Source organism: Mercenaria mercenaria, chromosome 15 (genome assembly GCF_021730395.1).
Source record: "Mercenaria mercenaria strain notata chromosome 15, MADL_Memer_1, whole genome shotgun sequence".
NCBI classification, from domain to species: domain Eukaryota; kingdom Metazoa; phylum Mollusca; class Bivalvia; order Venerida; family Veneridae; genus Mercenaria; species Mercenaria mercenaria.
Window position 1 is genome coordinate 32,266,945 of NC_069375.1, and position 18,313 is coordinate 32,285,257.

Genomic DNA, 18,313 nt, shown 5'->3' on the forward strand with positions numbered 1-18,313 from the left:
GATTAAACTAATTGTTACACTTATTACACTAGATCACTCTCATGAAGAGTTAACTCATCTGGTTCAAACTGGTGTAGAGTGGGATCTCTGTATGCTCTGTACATAACATACATACATATATATATGTTATATATCATGCATCTGTTTTATTGCCATGTTTTATAATTGACATGTGTACACTTTTACTAAATAAAATCTATCTATCTATCTATCTATCTATCTATCTATCTACATGTATCTGGATCACTCTGGTGTAGAGTGAATTTACTTTATCACTCTGGTATAGAGTGAATTTACTTGGATCTCTTTGGCATAGAGTGAATTTAATTGGATCACTCTGGTGCAGAGTGAATTTACTTGGATCACTCTGGTGCAGAGTAAATTCTCTGTAAGCTCTGAACAGTAGATATATACCTGGATCAATCTGATGTAGAATGAATTCTTGATCTGGGTCCAAATTCATGTATGATAAAAAATCATCCACAGTATCTGGCATATTTTTTGGATATACAACAGCCACATCTCCTGGATCATAACTGTCAAAGGAAATAAGACAGTTTTTAAGGAAAATCATTGACACTGAAAACTAAAGAAATCTTGATATTTTACATAATTCAATAACAATATGTGAAAACATTTTGTTCATACATTATTCAAAAGCACCACTACACTAGTAATTTTTTAAATATAAACTTGTACTACACAGGAACAGTATAGTTCAACCCCTGCTGTACAGTGAACATGCCTGGAAAGGCAAACATGTTTTTGTTGTAGAGAGACTTATCAAAACATCAGATTCTAAACGACTTTGTGCAAAATGTGTGTATGTACCAATGCAGATATGTATCAAATCATCAACCAGTGAAATCCAAAAGTAATCTTTCTATTACATGTCTTTTTTGAAGTCATTTTGGTACATCTACACACTCAACTTAACTTAATAACAAGAAAAAAATGCTTTACCTTATATTTGAACCAGTAATATCAAGACGCACAAGTCTGGTATCCTGAAAATGATCAGGGGCAGTAACTCTGTCATTTGAGATCAATTTTGCTGGAAATGGTTGAGCTGGGAACCATGTTGGTACCCTTGTGTCCAAGCCACTTTTAATGTTACCATTTGTAGTAATACTGCCATTTGGAGATGTCCTGTCATTTCCATCGACAAAAATCACCTTGAACCTTGGACGAGGTCTGTAATTTATAACCAGTAATTAGTAACAGAAAATGATACCCCAAAAAAAGAGCCAGAAAAACTGAAAAAGGACTACTTTAGTCCGTACTGGGTCTCTAGAACTCTATAGCAAGTGAAGAATTACTACCAGTTGCAGCAGTTATAAATGTTTAAACATTTTGCAACATATTTAGTGAAATCTGTGATAAGACAAGGCCATGTATGCTTGAAACCTCTGAAAGAATTAATCTGACAACAAATATCTTATTTCTCATAAGCATTTACCAATTTCAACTGCTATGTTCATATATAAAAGAACAATGCTAAAGACTGTTGTTGGGTTTAATGTCACATCAACACAATTACAGGTGATATTGCAACATTCCAATTTTTTCATTGTGGAAGAAGATTACAGGTGCTCCTCTGGACATAATTTCAGGTAAGACAGGCACCTGACAATCAGCAAGCCAACTGGGCGGCTTCCTCACATGAAAGAGTTCTACATTCAAAGCAAGGTTTCGAATCAACAGCAGGGAGAGGTAAAAGATTTGAAGCTAGCAACCATTTCCTCTTGGCTATGGTTTACAGTCTACTTCAATGAATCCTGTGTGAACAAAACATTTACAAATTATATGGTCGTAATCAGTAAAAGTCCTTCTCAGTCCTGCATAAATAGGGAGATCTATAGAGGTTTACAGGATGAACCTACAGACAGAGCAAATTTGTATGTAGCCACAAAAATCAACAATATAAAAAGCTCAGTGCTATTATACAAATTACATGATTTACCTGAAATGTGATGGGATGACTTCCTGCCCAACAGCTAACGGGTACATTGACAACAATTTCTGGAGAAAGTTGTCCATCCACGGATAAACAACTGCATCTGCCCTGTTACAAGAACATAATTGAGCCGTGTCATGAGAAAACCAACATAGTGGCTTTGCGACCAGCATGGATCCAGACCAGCCTGTGCATCCGCACAGTCTGGTCTGGATCCATGCTGTTCGCTAACAGTTTCTATAATTGCAATAGGCTTTGAAAGCGAACAGCATGGATCCTGACCAGACTGCGCGGACTGGCGCAGGCTGGTCTGGATCCATGCTGGTCGCAAAGCCACTATGTTGGTTTTCTCATGGCACGGCTCATCTAATCTTTTTGTATCAGTATTATAAGAATATTATTCTGATGCACAACATTAAAATTTAATTTCTAACAGTTATAAACTAAAATGAGTTGCACCACGAGAAAACCAACATAGTGCATTTGCCAAAAACCAAGTAAATCATCGGGCTTACTAACAACATTTTTGAAATTAATGATCAAGCCTACATTTCATACATGTCATATACAGACTATTTATTAAGATCATGTGAATCATCAGCTGGACTGACAATGATCAAGCCTGTATGAATCATAAATATGAAACCACTCTAATTTATCAAAATCATATGATAAATAATATACCAGGCAGACAGTGATCAAGCATTTATGATGAAGCTACTCTTCACTTCCTCATAGCCATATGACTCATCAGCCTAGCAGACAGTGATCAAGCTTGTATGACAAAGCCACTTTAACTTACCCAAAATCATGTGAATCATCAGCAAAGCTGACAATGATCAAGCCCATATGATCAAGCCACTATTACATATCCAAAATCATGTGAATCATGAGCCAGGCAGACAGTGAACAAGCATTTTATGATGAAGCCAGTATAGTTTACCCAAAATAATATGAATCATCAGCTAGACCAACAGTGGTTAAGCCTATATGAAGAGTGTGTGCACGTGTTCAGGTTTAACGTCTTTTTTTCAACAATTTTTCAGTCATATAAACGACGGTGTCTACTTGTAGCAGTGAGCACAATGCCTACCTTTATAGTGCTGCCTCACTGGAATATCACGCCGTAGACATGTGGCATGATACCCCATCCAGTCACATTATACTGACACCAGGCTGACCAGTCCTAGCACTATCCCCTTAATGCTGAGCACCAAGCGAGGAAGCTGCTAGTACCATTTTTTACGTCTTTGGTATGACGCGGCCAGGGATCGCACCTCCCGCACTCGAAGCGGACACTCTACCACGCTACCAAGGCAGTTCCTTTATGAAGAAGTAACTGTAACTTACCCGAGATCATGCGAATCATCAGCCAGACCCACATTCATCAAGCTTGTACTACCCAGTTGTAGTAACCTCTTGTGCAATTTTTTAGCAACGAAGTTAAACCTGTAAAAAAACATTTTTATAATTTACCATGTCAGTATAACTGTACAATGGATTTCATCAAGGTTTCTACTGCTCAACAAAATCTTCATAAAACTAGTCAAAATTGTATTTTAACAACATGCACCACCCTTAAAAACAAACTTATGATCACTGTAAGTTAATCCTAAACATGTTCTGGCAGACATCTTTCATAAAACTACATCTAGTAATTTTGACATATTATTAATAACTATCTAAATTTTAATCATATAGTCTAATGTTGTCAATGGTTTGATATCTAACATAAAGTTAACAAATCTCAAATGGTCATAATTATTCATTTACATGTATCTGGTTCTTTTATTTAATTATGCAGTAAATACTGTCTTCCTCCTAGATACAGTTAGGTTTCGATCAAATTGGCCCAAAAAAAAATTCACCCTAGCCAATTAAAAGTGACTATTTTCCACCCTAGCCAATCAAAAGTGACTAATTTTCACCCTAGCCAATCCAAGTGACTAAATCATCACATGATAACTATCACAGCAGTGATAACATGCCAGTTATTTCCCAGCTCTCCATAAATTTTCTCAACCTTTTCTTTAAAGAGATTAATGAAATGTAAAATTTAGCACATAAAAATGATTCAGAAATAACAAATAATCCAAAATGCTACTAAAATTCACATTCTATTGGTGTGGGCCATTTTCCAAAAATTACGGGAAGAAAAACTTACTTTTGATAGGAAGAATCGCCAAGTCCGAGAACAGCGTGGGAAAGTTTGCCCAGAGAATCCTGTGGTAGATTCCTTCTCATGATAAAACGCCAAAACGTCTGCAACAAGGAACTATAAACTGTACAGCAGGTCGTGACTTACAGCATATCTCTAGTTAACTAGAAATCCAGTGAAAACAAATTCTCTCACATGCACTTGTCCACATCATAACATTTTTTTTACTATCTGTGTGAATTGCTAGTCATATTATTAACATTTAACTTATTACCATGTACTTTAGCATGAATTTACAGTACAATTTTGAGAATGAATTCACAGGTAATGTTATCAGCACAAAATTCCAGTCTTTCTTTCATCAAGAAATTCACCCATTATACTGTCAGCTTGAATTTATCACATCATCATTAGCATGAACTTAATCATATTATAAGCATGAACTTACTGTCATGTTATCAGCATAAAACTGCAGTCATATTATCAGCTTAAACTTAGTGATATCATCAGCATGAATTTCAACCATATCGTCAGCATAAAATCTGTGTGTTCGGGTTTAACGTCTTTTTCAACAATTTTTCAGCCATATAAACGAAGGTGTCTACTTGTAGCAGTGAGCACAATGCCCAACTTTATAGTGCTGCCTCACTGGAATATCACGCTGTAGACACGTGACATGATACCCTACCAAGTCACATCATACTGACACTGGGCTGACCAGTCCTAGCACTACCCTCTTAATGCTGAGCGCCAAGCGAGGAAGCTATTAGTGCCATTTTTTTTACGTCTTTGGTATGATGTAGCCAGGGATCGAACCCACGACCTCCTGCACTCGCAGCGGTTTCAGCATAAAATAAGCATAAACTTATGGTATAACGGTACTGTTATCAGCATAAACTTACAGTCATGTTATCAGCATAAATTTACAACCATTTTGTCATCATAAACTTACAGTCATGTTATCAGGTGGATCCCCCTGTCCCGTTGTTGAGCAAACAAATACTACCAGCTTTTCAGTGATCAAATCAGCCTGAAAAATCACAATAAATTTGTATTTTAACCAAAAAATTTGTTCAATTGCCTTTTAGTGAGCACCTGCCACACCACTAATTCAGCTTGAAAAAAAGGTGCTGATTTGAAACTGTGCGCTTATAAATATTTCCGTAAACTAAGGAAATAAAATTTCCATTTTATAGGACTTAATTCTGAATGGAAGACTTTTGACTTAATTTGTGACCTTAACCCTTTGACCTACCAATTTGATTTTAGTGCTCTACTCATTGTCTCATTGTTGCGTAACTTCTACTCTAACAACATTTTATGTTTAAAATCTACCTTAATGTTTAAGTTACCGGTATGCTCTGGACACATGATGGACAGATATGACCTCTGAACTCGTTCTGAGACTTTAACCTTTAACACATTAACTAATTTCATTGTCTCATTGCCACCTACCTACATGCAAAATCAATACTTTGAATGGTCTTTAGGTTATGTTCTGGAAGTTGGTATCAGACCTGACCTTTGAGCTCAACTCGTGTCCTTAACCTTTGACCTACCAACTAGCATTTATGTTCTGCACATCACAACACAACATACCTAAAAGCTAAGTTTAAAGGCAATATCTTGAATGGATTTTTAGTTCTGGACATAAAATAAGACAGATGAATAGTCAGATGCACATGCTACCACAAAATACATCTTATCTTTCCCAAACAAGCCAATAAAACTTATAAACAGTGTCATTTCAAACCAATTCTGCTGCTACTTTTCTTGCTGAATTCTCTTTCATGTTTTATCAATTTTATCATAAAAGCAGTCTCAAAGTGCCTTGTGGCAGCCATAAAATGTCTCCCCATTCTTGGACTCTGTGTTGTTATACTTTCTGACCCTTAGGGATCATGGAGTTCATTCAATATTCATGGATAACAACAGAGTTCTGCTTAAGCCAATGTTTGTGGACATGAGGAGTGTTGCAAATATCATTAATACATTGTACCTCTCATGAACTGACTCAATAAAACCAAGTCTGTGACTATTTTAATTCTGTTCTATGCTTTGACAGGACCTTCTTATAGATTTTCTTACCTATGATAGAAACACACAGAAGTGCCCTGGACAGTAACAAGGTTACAAGATGGTATGGTGTACTGGTCAAGATGGTAGGAAAGTTTTATTACAGAGGCAACCTACCGGTAGGTTCAACTTCCCACTCAGACCTGTTTTATTTCTTGATTTAACATTTCTTTTAAAAGTTTAGAAACAAATGAAAATATTCTAATGTTCATAATATGACCAAACATAAATTCTATTTAGAAAGATCAATTTAAGCTAAAATCTGCAGTCCAGTCCCTTTAACTTTCACATCATTAATGAAATCATTACTGACACTTTATCTTCTGTGTTACTGAAATGGTAAAACATTATGTTAAATTGAAGTAACTCCCCTTTACTTAAGATCATGAATCATTCATAAAATATTAACTTTTAATCAAATGATGATTTTGATATCTGTCTAAATATCTTGATATTATGATGTAACTCTAGAGGCTTGCAGTTATAAAACTACTACAGCAACAGCCATAAACTGCCACTGTTACTTACAATATCATAAGAATCAAGGGCCACAACTTTTGTCAGAAAATGCCTTCGTCTTGCCTCCCTTGATAATTTTTCAGCAACATCTTGTGCTGTCCCAGTCTGACTACCAAACAGGATCAAAAGTCTTCTTTCACTCCCCATAATCTAAAATATAAAAAAAAATCAACTATTTGCATGGGCACCTACAAAATAAAGTGATGCAAGATTTATATGTTATATGATATGTATTTAAAAATATGCGCTGAGCTTGCTACCTTTAGGAGCCCAATATTATTCTCCGATACTTCAGTGCATATTTCTTGACATAAAGCTACAAACAATTATGTTTTTACTACTTATGCATCTGTATCAGGACCTGTCAATATTATATAAACAATATAAATTTGTTCTATAGCCCAAGTTCAAGTGAATACATTTATATAACTGATAATAAACTTTTGAACAAGACTGACAGTCATATCTCCAATAACGGATCAGAGAGTTATCAGGCACAACATTTTAGCAAAACTGAATAAGGGATCGAAAAAGAGCTGTCACAGGAGACAGGGCGCTCGACTATTTCTATGCTGGATAGTGAAACTTGGCACATGAGAGGTAGCTGGAGCTGTCATTGAAGTGTTTAATAACTCCAATGTGGATGAAGATATTGGACAAAAGCTTAAGTCTGTTTCAAACGTAACAGTCTGTGTCTAATAGGGATAGAGAAATGTATCAAAACATTAAGGGACATAATGTAGCCCTTTCTGCAAAAGTCATGCACCAGGACATTGTGAAATATCATGTGGCTAATATAATGTGGAGACACTATTTGAAGTTGAAATGTCTTAATCAAATAAGAGAGATAGAAGTGCATCACAACTTGAACCTAAAATTCTAGCAAAAAGGGGGTTTAACTCATAGCATTATTAACATTGTGTCATATGATGTTGGTGACCATGTGGAACCACCATTTTAAGTTTGAATAAAATCCATTTTGTAACAACAGAGATATAGTGAAAAAGCATCAAAATTAAACTGATATTCTAGATAAAAAAGGGCCAATTAAGTCACTAAATATTTGTGCCAGAATTATGGACCTTGTGTCATATGATGAGGACGACTATGTGGAAGAACTATTTAAGTCTAAATCAAATTTATTAAGTAGTGACACAGACAAAATGAAGGTGCACCAACATTGACCTGAAATTCTGGGTTAAAATGGGGCATAATTCATGAAATATTGGTGCCAGAGTTATGGCCATTGTGTCATATGATGTGGGTAATGATGTGCTACAATCATTTTAATCAAGTTTGAATCAAATCCGTTTGGTAATAACCAATAAAGAGTGAAAGTTCATCAAAACTTTTACCTTGGACTTTATGTAAAAAGGGGGCATAATTCATGAAATATTGGTGCCAGATTTATGATCAATGTCTTATATGATGTGAGTGATGATGTCGAACAATTGTTTCAAGTCTGAATCAAATCCATTTAGTAATAACAGAGATAAGAGTGAAAGTACACCAAAACTTTAACCTGAAATTCTAAGTAAAAGGGGGCATAATTCATAAAAAAATTGTGCCAGAGTTATAAAAGTAAAGTCCAAGGGTGTAAGGTAGTCCAACTAATTTGACGCGATCCTAGGAAATATTGAGATAATTTTTTCAAATGGGCAATATCCCCTCTCGTTTAGATTGCCAGTCACAAATATAAAACAATCTGAATGTCGAATTATTTTGACTATCTCTCTCTCTCTCTCTTAGTCTCTATCTCTCTATCTATTATTTTTTTCTATACTGCCTCACACCTCCACGAGTATTATGGGCAGGGTGCATGTCGGTGATTAGTACAGAATAAAAGACTATAAACTGAAAGACAGTTCTTTCAGCAACAGTAAGAATGTGAAAGTCACAGACGAATGTTGTTAAAATATTTTATGTCTAGGGTGTAAGGGGGAATTTGTCCCAGACACCAGTGGTCTAAATAAATTATTTTGAGACCTCAGGTAGATCAATTTTACATTCTGATTTTTCAAGTAGTCTACCTAGATGGAGGGGTATATCGTCCAGTCAAAAATACACTGATAATTCAACTCCAGAATACAATTATTTGGACTATTTGGTGTAATGTCCATCACAGCATCACTCCGAATTTATGCTGAGAACCTGGAGGCCACTATTACAACATAAAGGCTATATCTTATATATAACAAAAATGACAGTGCACTAAACCTCATGCCTGCTGCATCGGTGACGGTTCACTAGCCACTGCCAGTTTCCAAGTACGAAAACTGTCAATGGAAAATCTTTCGTACCCGTAACGTTAACGTATTTTTTAGTTTTGAATACAAATCTGTCGTGAAATAAAAGGCATTAATGAAGGAATTCTAACTCAAAGATGAAATTACATACAAACGTTTTATTTTACAGCTAATAACTGTTTCGTTTTAGAAGAAATTTTGTGATTATCATTGGGTCGAAAGTAAGTACAATTAGCAGACTGTCTAAAACATTTGTCTTACCCGTAACGTACCGAACATCAGGGTTGAAAGTTAAATAAAATCTTATCTTAAAGATATCTTATCGCGTTTTATTTACACACATATATATATACTTAGATTTATATACTATTTTATAGAAGTCAAAAGCTTTGATAGAAACAGAGATATTTGACTGTATCAAAAACTTTAACCAAACAATTCAAAGTTAAAAAGGGACATAACTCTGTCAAAATTCAAATAAGAGTTATGGGGAGTGTTTCTTCTGATGTAGATTTTGATATTTACTAACTATTTTAAGTTTCAAGGTCACAATAACATAAATAGTATCCCCCTTTATATTCTATATAAAACTGACATTTTTTAATGAGCTACCAAGCATAGCTAGACCCATTTTAGAGAACAAATCCTTATTTCGTTCTAAAGAGTTATGATAAAACTGACATAAAATGAAGAGAAAAGTAGGGGTCGATGCCTCTGATAAGAGAGATTTCTCTTGTCACATTAAATTACTGTAAAATCACAAGCTGTGACCTGGAAGTCACATGGAGGTATTGACTCACTAAATACTCTATATGAAATAGGGGGACTTTGAGCTGCTGCAGCGCGCACTGAGCAATGCACACAGCGCGGGCATTTGAAAGGTCTGTGACTTAGTTATTTTTTCTTGAGAAATGTTGTCAGTGCAGTATACAAATTGAAAGAATGACTTATTTTCCGTGACAAGTTCTGTTTTTTTACGACGAAAATACTACCAAGTTACCAACATAGCAAGGATAGATCTATTAAATAATTTGAGCCAAAAAGAATGCATCACAAGAAAGGAATGTATTTCTACAGAGCCAAAACTGCGAAGTATTAGAATCCGTTATTTTCTGCCATTTTTTCGCGCCATTTTCTTATTTGTTGATGTCTGTATACCTACTGAATTGCAATTTTGCACTTTTGAAACAAATATTTTTACAATGCAGAATTGAATTGAATCCTGATTTTTGAAAACGAAGGACATTCAGCTATTAAAATGAAAAGATCGTATGCTTGATTTATTGTAAGACCGATTCGGCCTTAATTTGTTCGAAAATTGCAGTAGATTGACAGTTTTCATACTTCAACTGTGTTTCTGTTATGTAATGACGGACAGTTAACCTAACCAGTGTTCATTTATTTTGTACCTGTACAAACTTGTTCTCCGCAAGTAACTGCCAACTTCCCCACATGAATCAGAGGTGGAGGACAATGATTTCAGGTACAGTGTCTTTTATCAAATCATCACGGAGAACATACGCCTCGCCCGGGAATCGAACTCACGACCCTGCGGTACGTAGATCGGCAAACCAAATCACATACGTATGAAGAATACTCTCTAGATGGAGGAAACAGGCAAAATTTGTCCTATCAAAAAGTCATTTTATGCATATTCTGACACTCTTATTCTATCAAATTGCACATGTACCTACTATTTAACGTCTCCTCTATTCAGTTATGTCATTGAATGCAGGTCTTTCACTAAAAATATCACTAATATTCACCATCAAACAGAACTATTTTCAGCGTAATTACTTCCTTATTGTCGACCAAGGGCAAATAACTGTGATCTTGTGCCACAGTCCAGAGACTGGTTGTCTGCACGAGTAACAGTCTGGGAGTACTCTAAATTGTAAACCGTGCCAACATAATTCTTGTATTTCTTTCCGGTTTGAAAATGTATATACAACTGGAAACATAATATTTCTATAAACAGTAATATAAGAAATTGTAAACTTGATTGTCAATATATAGTTTAGGAAAATAGTATGAGACTCAGGTAACAGTGAACAGATTCACAAATATATATCTTAAAGAAAGCTATTTTAACTTTATTTGGTCACAGATAGATTCACAATTTCCCTACACTGTCAGCATCTATTTGCAGCTAGTCACAGATAGATTCACAGTTTCCTAATGTTTTATGTACTAAGCAAACCTTTTGAAGGTATACATAGTTATAATGATTTAATAGTTTTAAGTCAGTAACTAAGTCATCTTACTTAATGTAAGGTTTTGAAATATTAAAATGTATAAAACAAGTGTATTGATCAAATTGTAACATATTTCTGTATTGTTTTTTTTTATTTTTTTTTAAATAGTGTAATATTGTAATAATTTTTTATGCTGTACGAATAAAGAGATTTAAATAAACTATTTGACTTGATTGACATGTAATTTTATCAGCATGGGCGTTTATTGATTTGACTGATTTATAATGTTAATGACAGTTACTATAAGGGTCAGTTTTATTGGTTACTAGTTGTTAAAATATGTAAAACATGAATCTATTTTAAAGACAAAAGTCTCGTTGAGATATAAACTTTGGATTTCAAAAAAGAAACGTTGTGGTTTTCCACTAGAACAGTAGAATATTTTGATATTTAATTCTTCTTCTCAAATTGGTATATTCTATGGACATCCGTATGAAAACTTGATTATTGACTTTAAACTGTGTGGTATTCCACTGAAGAAAAATTAAAAAGATAATCTGACAACGTGATCCAACATTTGGACATAACAAGTAATGCTTTAAAATAGATCTGTAAGCCGCACAACTTAGATAAGAAAAACATTTTTATAAGCTTGTATATGACCCATGCAAAGTTGATAAAGACATTCGCTCATCAATTAATGTCAAAATTGGGATCAGCAGATATTTTTATCAGTTCGATTGGAGATTTAACGAAGCGGGGGTTTTCAGCTTATCACTGTTAAGTGTTGTACTTGTTTACTTAAGCTGCTTTTCCTCACGTTGAACATAATGACCTTGGTTATAATCAATTTATAAATGCATTTCAAGGTGATAAAGACGGTTCATCTTGTATTAAACAAATTAAAACAAATCATGTCATGCCAGTTTACACTTTATTTATTTTTCTGTCAAGCCCCAATTTGGGTAACTCCGTTTATTTCAAATTGTAAACATATATAGATACATATAAACACATGATGATAAACGTACAGTTACATGAAATAATAATGAATATCAAGACATATTGTTAAACATGTAATCTTAGTGCTCTATTATGTATACATATTTTTGTAACTACTTCATATACTAGTTACAGTCGTATATTGTCATTGACATTTGTTATCAGGCAATTTACAAATAGAGGTAATATTTTACAAAAATTTGATGTGTGTATGAAAAAAATAAAAAATATAGACAGAAAAAAAGAGAGCACATATTTAACAGAAATATGTGCAAGTTATTTAAGAAAAAAGAAAATATGAAGAAAAAAGTGGAAAATAGGGGAAACTGATTTAATAAAATGAAAAATCCCTTTGATTAATAACTCTTAGTAGACAGTTATGGTTAGCTCTATTATATTTTACAGTTTACACTTTAAATCATAGTTTATGCAACAATGAAAAACAATCATTATCGCGGCGACATATATTTATGGTGCCACAAGGGGACCCTGGGAGGAGTGATATAACATTGAGTCTAATCTTTTAATGCGACATGACACTCGACACACTATACGACCGAAAAAACAACACGGCATCGCGACATTTCCCCGCGTCATTATGCATTGTTTTGTTGTAAACACATTTAGGTCGTTATACGAACTATGAAACGACACACGAAAAAAGAAAAAAAAAAAACAAGGCATCGCGATACTATCCCGCGTCATTTAGGTCGTTGTACAAAATATGAAACGACACACGACAATACGACACGGCACCTAAAAGACCTGCTCCAGTCCTACCTTTTATCCTTAAATTGTCAGATGAAAATCCTGACTATGAACAGTGACGCCTGTCAAAATAGAGTCTGTTTTAAATTAGAAAATACCTGTGGTTTTGCGTGCTTAAGTCTGGCACGTGGCCGTTAACAACATTATCCATTGTAATAATGGGTTGCACACTGGCGCCAGACCAAAAAGAAAATGCCTCTGTACATGTTATACCCTACCCCTAGGTATTCTATAAGAACCATTGTCATGAACGGGAAAATATACTAACCCGTTTCAATCGCGCATTTCATACCTAACCATGCAGTTCGGTAAATGTGTACTATGGATATCAAACAAGTGGTAATTTATCTTCCATTGTGTACCGGTCACATTTCTTCAATACATTTGTGAAGGTAATTTCAACTTCGAACGCTGCGAATTTTGCCTTTGGGGACATGTTTTCAAAGAAATATAAAAGTGAGGTACTTTAGGGTTATAATATACCCCAAAAATAAGTCGACAATTCGTTTCTCTGCCTTTCTTTCAATTCACCAGAAGCATTTCGATGTTGACCAGTGCTTTTCCATCATTTATTTTAACAAGCGCTGTGATTGATGCTGACAAAGAGATGCTATTCATTACTAAGAAGCTGCTGATGAAACTGAATGACCATGTTGTAAACCAGTCAATCGTGACCTTCACCTTTGAAAAGAAAGGAGAAGAATTTTGACATTATTAGTTGAATAAGTTGTATTTTGACATATTTATAGCATCTGAAACTGTTAAACATGCGTATGTGGTTTAATACAGATATGCTAATGCAGTTTATTTTACAAAAGCATCATGGGGATATTGCCCATATCCTTTCCGCAGCCTTAACGTAATAAAACATATTAGAGTCTGATGGCCCTTTCACGCTTCCATAGAATCAACATTTATTACACAAAATTTATTTTGAAAATATTTCTGAAATGTCTTAGACTAGGTCTGCAGCTCTCAAATATGGTTATATCTTACATCCAATGCATATACTGACACTCTCAGACAACATCAAAAACAACCTTTTGAGCGATTTGATGAAGTTCCAAAATTATTAGTGTACCCTTGGTCCGTTACGGACCCCTTTGGGATTTGTGTTTATTCGAGCTCAAATATCTTTTCGTAGATGAAAAGCTGACATGCTATACTAAAGCCCAGGTAATTTCAATTTCAATTCGTTAGAAAGTGCTGAAAATTGACTCCCCAATAACAAAACAAAAAAAACAACAGATGTCCATGAGCATCCAGACGGGGTGACCCCTGACTATCTACGAATCAAATATGGTTTTCGTTTTCAAGTTTAGCATTTCTACTTTCATTTTCTTTTCTTCCGGAAATAGCTGAAGGTCGAGTGACATCATTTTCTGTGTTGTCAAAAACATATATATGCCTGGCGAGATTGCATAAATATGTGCTGGCGGTCCTAAGGATATGAAAAAATATCTCAATATTTCCTAGGATCACATCAAATTCACTAGCTCGGATCTCTACTCTAGACCCGGAGTCTAGAACTCCGGTATTGTATGTCATGGTATAGGACAGGGAGAAAGTATGTAGGCAGCCGGGTAGCTGATTTGTCTGCACGATAGAGGTTTCATTAATGATTTTATTTCAACCAAACTTGCACATAACTTGTATCACTATAAGATCTCGGTTCCTTTCTTGAACTGGCCAGATCCTATTATGGGTTCCAGAGTTATGGCCCTTGAAAGGGCCAAAATGAGCTATTTTGACCTTGTCTACACAATAGCAGCTTCATTTATGATTTTTTTATATCAAACTTGCACACAACTTTTATCACCATAAGGTCTTAGTTCCTTTCTTGAACTGGCCAGACTGCATTATGGGTTCCAGAGTGATGGCCCCTGAAAGGGCCAGAATTAGCTTTTTTGACCTTGTCTGCACAGTAGCAGCTTCATTTATGATTTGAATTTAATCAAACTTGCACAAAACTTGTGTCACCATAAGATCTCGGTTTCTTTCTTGAACTGGCCAGATCCCATCTTGGGTTCGAGAGTTATGGCCCCTGAAAGGGCCAAAATTAGCTATTTTGACCTTGTCTGCACAATAGCAGCTTCATTTATGATTTGACTTTAACTAAACTTGCGCACAACTTGTATCACCACAAGATCTTGGTTCCTTTCTTGAACTGGCCAGATTCCATCATGGGTTCTAGAGTTATGGCCCCTCAAAGGTCCAACATTTGCTATTTTGGCCTTTGCAACCATATAGAGATTTCTTTTATGGTTTGACTTGATACGAACTTCCAAAATATCTTCAACAACAATAAATCTTGGAATCCATGAGTTATTTTATATCTGATTACCTCCCTTGATTGTAATCAAAATAGATTTATATCAGTAAGACTTATTTAAAATTTCATTATTGTCATTAGTTGGACTGAGACAATCAGGGTAGATAACTATGGACTGATTTCAAATTACCTCCCATTATTTGAAATTAAAATGGGTATATCTCCGTAACTAATAAAGACACTGATCTGAAATTGCATTTATGTCAACAGATGGACTTGGACAATCAGTGAAGATACATATTGACTGAATTTATGACAATTTACCTCCCTTTATTTTTTATCTAAATGAATACACCTTAGCAGCTTCAAATGAGATTTGTTTGAAACGTTATTTATGTTTTCCATGGTAAGAAATAGTTGTATTAGGTAACTCTTGATGGAACATTTATCGATATGAATACTTTACTAATATATTGTTGTATAGGCTTGTACTCTGTATCTTCTACATGCATATACCAATGCATGATTACCTCCCCTGATTTTAATAAAAATGGATTTATCTCGGTAAATGTTGATAGAATTCATTTGGAATTTCATTATTGATTTTAGTTGGACTGAAGCAATCAGGGTAGATAGTATGGACTGATTTTATGTCAAATTATCTCCCTTTGTTTCAAATTAAAATGGTTGTATCTCAGTAACCAATGAAGATACTGATTTCAAATGTCATTTATGCCATAAGATGGACTCGGACAATCAGGGTAGATAACTTTTGACTGCATTTATGACAAATTACCTCCCTTTATTTTATTTAAACGAATATATATCAGCAGCATCTAATGAGATTGGTTTTAAATGTTATTTAAGTCTTCAAGGGTAAGGAATATCATGTTAGTACAAAAATGCAGCATTTGAGCCTAGGATCCTCTATGTCAAAACTTGATCATATCATTTTGAGCAATGGTACTCAGGTGAGCGATACAGGGCCATCATGGCCCTCTTGTTTATTTTTGTAATTGAAAAACGCACCATCGTAGAAGTTGCTTATTACGAAAATGATATTTTTGTTTTAAAACTTAATTACTTTAAAATATTTTGTGTTTTTAGGATAGATGATACATCGGTTTTTATCACATGACGTATTTAAAAGATGTAAATGTAGCTGCTCCTGTTTTATTTTGCTTCTTACTGTATTTTCTTTCGATATAATATATTTTATAGTATGAATAAAGTTGATTTATTTCATGTTGAGATTTTAAATATTTTTATTGTTTTGTCTGTCTATTTGACCTTTATTCACATTTTGCTACTAATGCATTACCAACTTTTAGAAACATCTCTAAACCGATAAAGCGGGACAGCTCTATCTATCATGAAGTCAATAGTCCAATATCAGCGCTACCAGACGCATTCGTCGATTTCCATACTAATTGTTGTTGTTGTAGTAACACGGGGATGGGGTCGGTAATTAACAGCTTTGGTCATTATCTGGTGCATTTTCTGGCGGGCGGTTTGCCAAACGATATACTTGAATGAACTTTTAATAATATTAAAGTGTTAAGCGGAACAAGTCGAAAATTTATATTATACTTTATCAATTGTCAAATAAAAGTGATATTTAAGAATACGAATATGTTACCTAAAATATTTAGAAATCGATGCATTTTATACATCTAACACATAAATTTACGTTCTTTTCAATACATGAAACATCATGCTAAACATATATCTACAAAAAAGGGAGAAATATTTAAGCACAAGAAACTGTCTGTAAATAAAATAAATATTCAAGAATATGAATAGGTCATCTAAAATATTTTAAAAGTGTAACATTTTTTTTTTTACATCTAACACATAAATTTACGATCAGTGTAGATGATGATAAGCCTGCACATCCGTGCAGATTGATCATGATCTGCACTGTTTGCCATTCAGCCATTAACTTTTTGGTATGCACCCCTTTTCATAATTTATAGTACTGTCCAAATTGAAAGATAGACAAGCTCAAAATAGAAATTTAGCATGGTAAGGATTAATTTTCTTATATCGTGCTTAAATAGAAATATTATATTTGCGTGACTTGAATAAGTACTGTTGACAAATACTACTACCATAGTATATTTTAACTATAAATACATTGAAAAAAATCAACATTAAATAACAACAACTTAAGCAAAAGCTCAGTTTTAGAATAGCAGACTTAACTAAGTAATTACTTAAGTTTTTTCATGAAATTTGGGTCAGGATCTTTACTTAGTAAATATTTACGGAACAAAGCTAGTAACGATTTATGGTATAATCTAAATTCATAGATGGACATGTATAATATATTTCTGTGAATTCTAAATTTGTACTGATTCTTCCTACTGTCATACGATTAATGAAATAAGGGTAGAAATCATAAAAACAAAATTCCCGAGGGAAAGGGAAAAGACTACAGAAAAGACAGAAGAAAGTGAAATATATACATATCAACGCAAAAACCGTAAAAATACCTATCGCTTAAAGTATATTTGGTCCGTTTTGACATGACTTATCGCAGAATTTTCCATTCTTTCACTTAATTCATTCCTTTCCCCAAATATATGACACATTCCTTTCCCCAAATATATGACAGAGTGCACTCGCATGAACACTACGAGTTTAATTACAAAAAAAAAGAGTTATTTTAATTGATATATAGACTAAATACGTTTATTTTATTAGAAGAGTTCGATTTTAACTGCATGAAGATATTTTTAAACAGCTGACCGTATCGGAAAAGTTTTCTACAAGTTACCCCAGTATTTGCAATATAGAGATATTGCCCGAAGCTATTCGAGACAAAAATATACTAATTGTGAGACTTTCATTCTGATTAGGTAGATCACAAACAACACGTAACGGTAAGGCGGTATTGCACTTTGATTCTCTGACTGACAGGATGGGATATTGTGTCATCCGGTTTCCATTAATTGTTTGGCGGGAGTAGCATTTTGCGCGTATTTAAATATGCATAATCTTTAGTAACTATGATAGTGTATGTACAATTTTGCGAAAAGAACTTATGTTTCTTCTTTTTATTACGATATTTTTAGAGACATTCCTTATGATACATTTTCTGATTTTCGTTGAATATTA

General features: G+C 34.2%; 1 protein-coding gene across 5 annotated transcripts in view; it reads right to left on the reverse strand.

Annotated features, from left to right (window-relative positions):
- The window catches only part of LOC123552495 (NADPH-dependent diflavin oxidoreductase 1-like), a 288,089-nt gene that overhangs the window by 15,999 nt on the left and 253,777 nt on the right, over positions 1-18,313 (reverse strand). For 3 of the 5 annotated variants that reach the window (XM_053524930.1, XM_053524931.1, XM_053524929.1), the window contains exons 2-8: positions 6,720-6,860; positions 5,068-5,145; positions 4,122-4,219; positions 3,308-3,406; positions 1,964-2,065; positions 964-1,194; positions 415-536 (exon numbers count right to left, since the gene is read on the reverse strand). In XM_053524930.1, coding sequence (XP_053380905.1) covers positions 415-536; positions 964-1,194; positions 1,964-2,065; positions 3,308-3,406; positions 4,122-4,219; positions 5,068-5,145; positions 6,720-6,857 — 868 coding nt within the window. In that variant the 5' untranslated portion in view covers positions 6,858-6,860. Of the gene's footprint in view, positions 1-414; positions 537-963; positions 1,195-1,963; positions 2,066-3,307; positions 3,407-4,121; positions 4,220-5,017; positions 5,026-5,067; positions 5,146-6,719; positions 6,861-9,107; positions 9,202-18,313 lie in introns of those variants that run through there. The other 2 variants (XM_053524932.1, XM_053524933.1) reach the window with 2 other exon arrangements.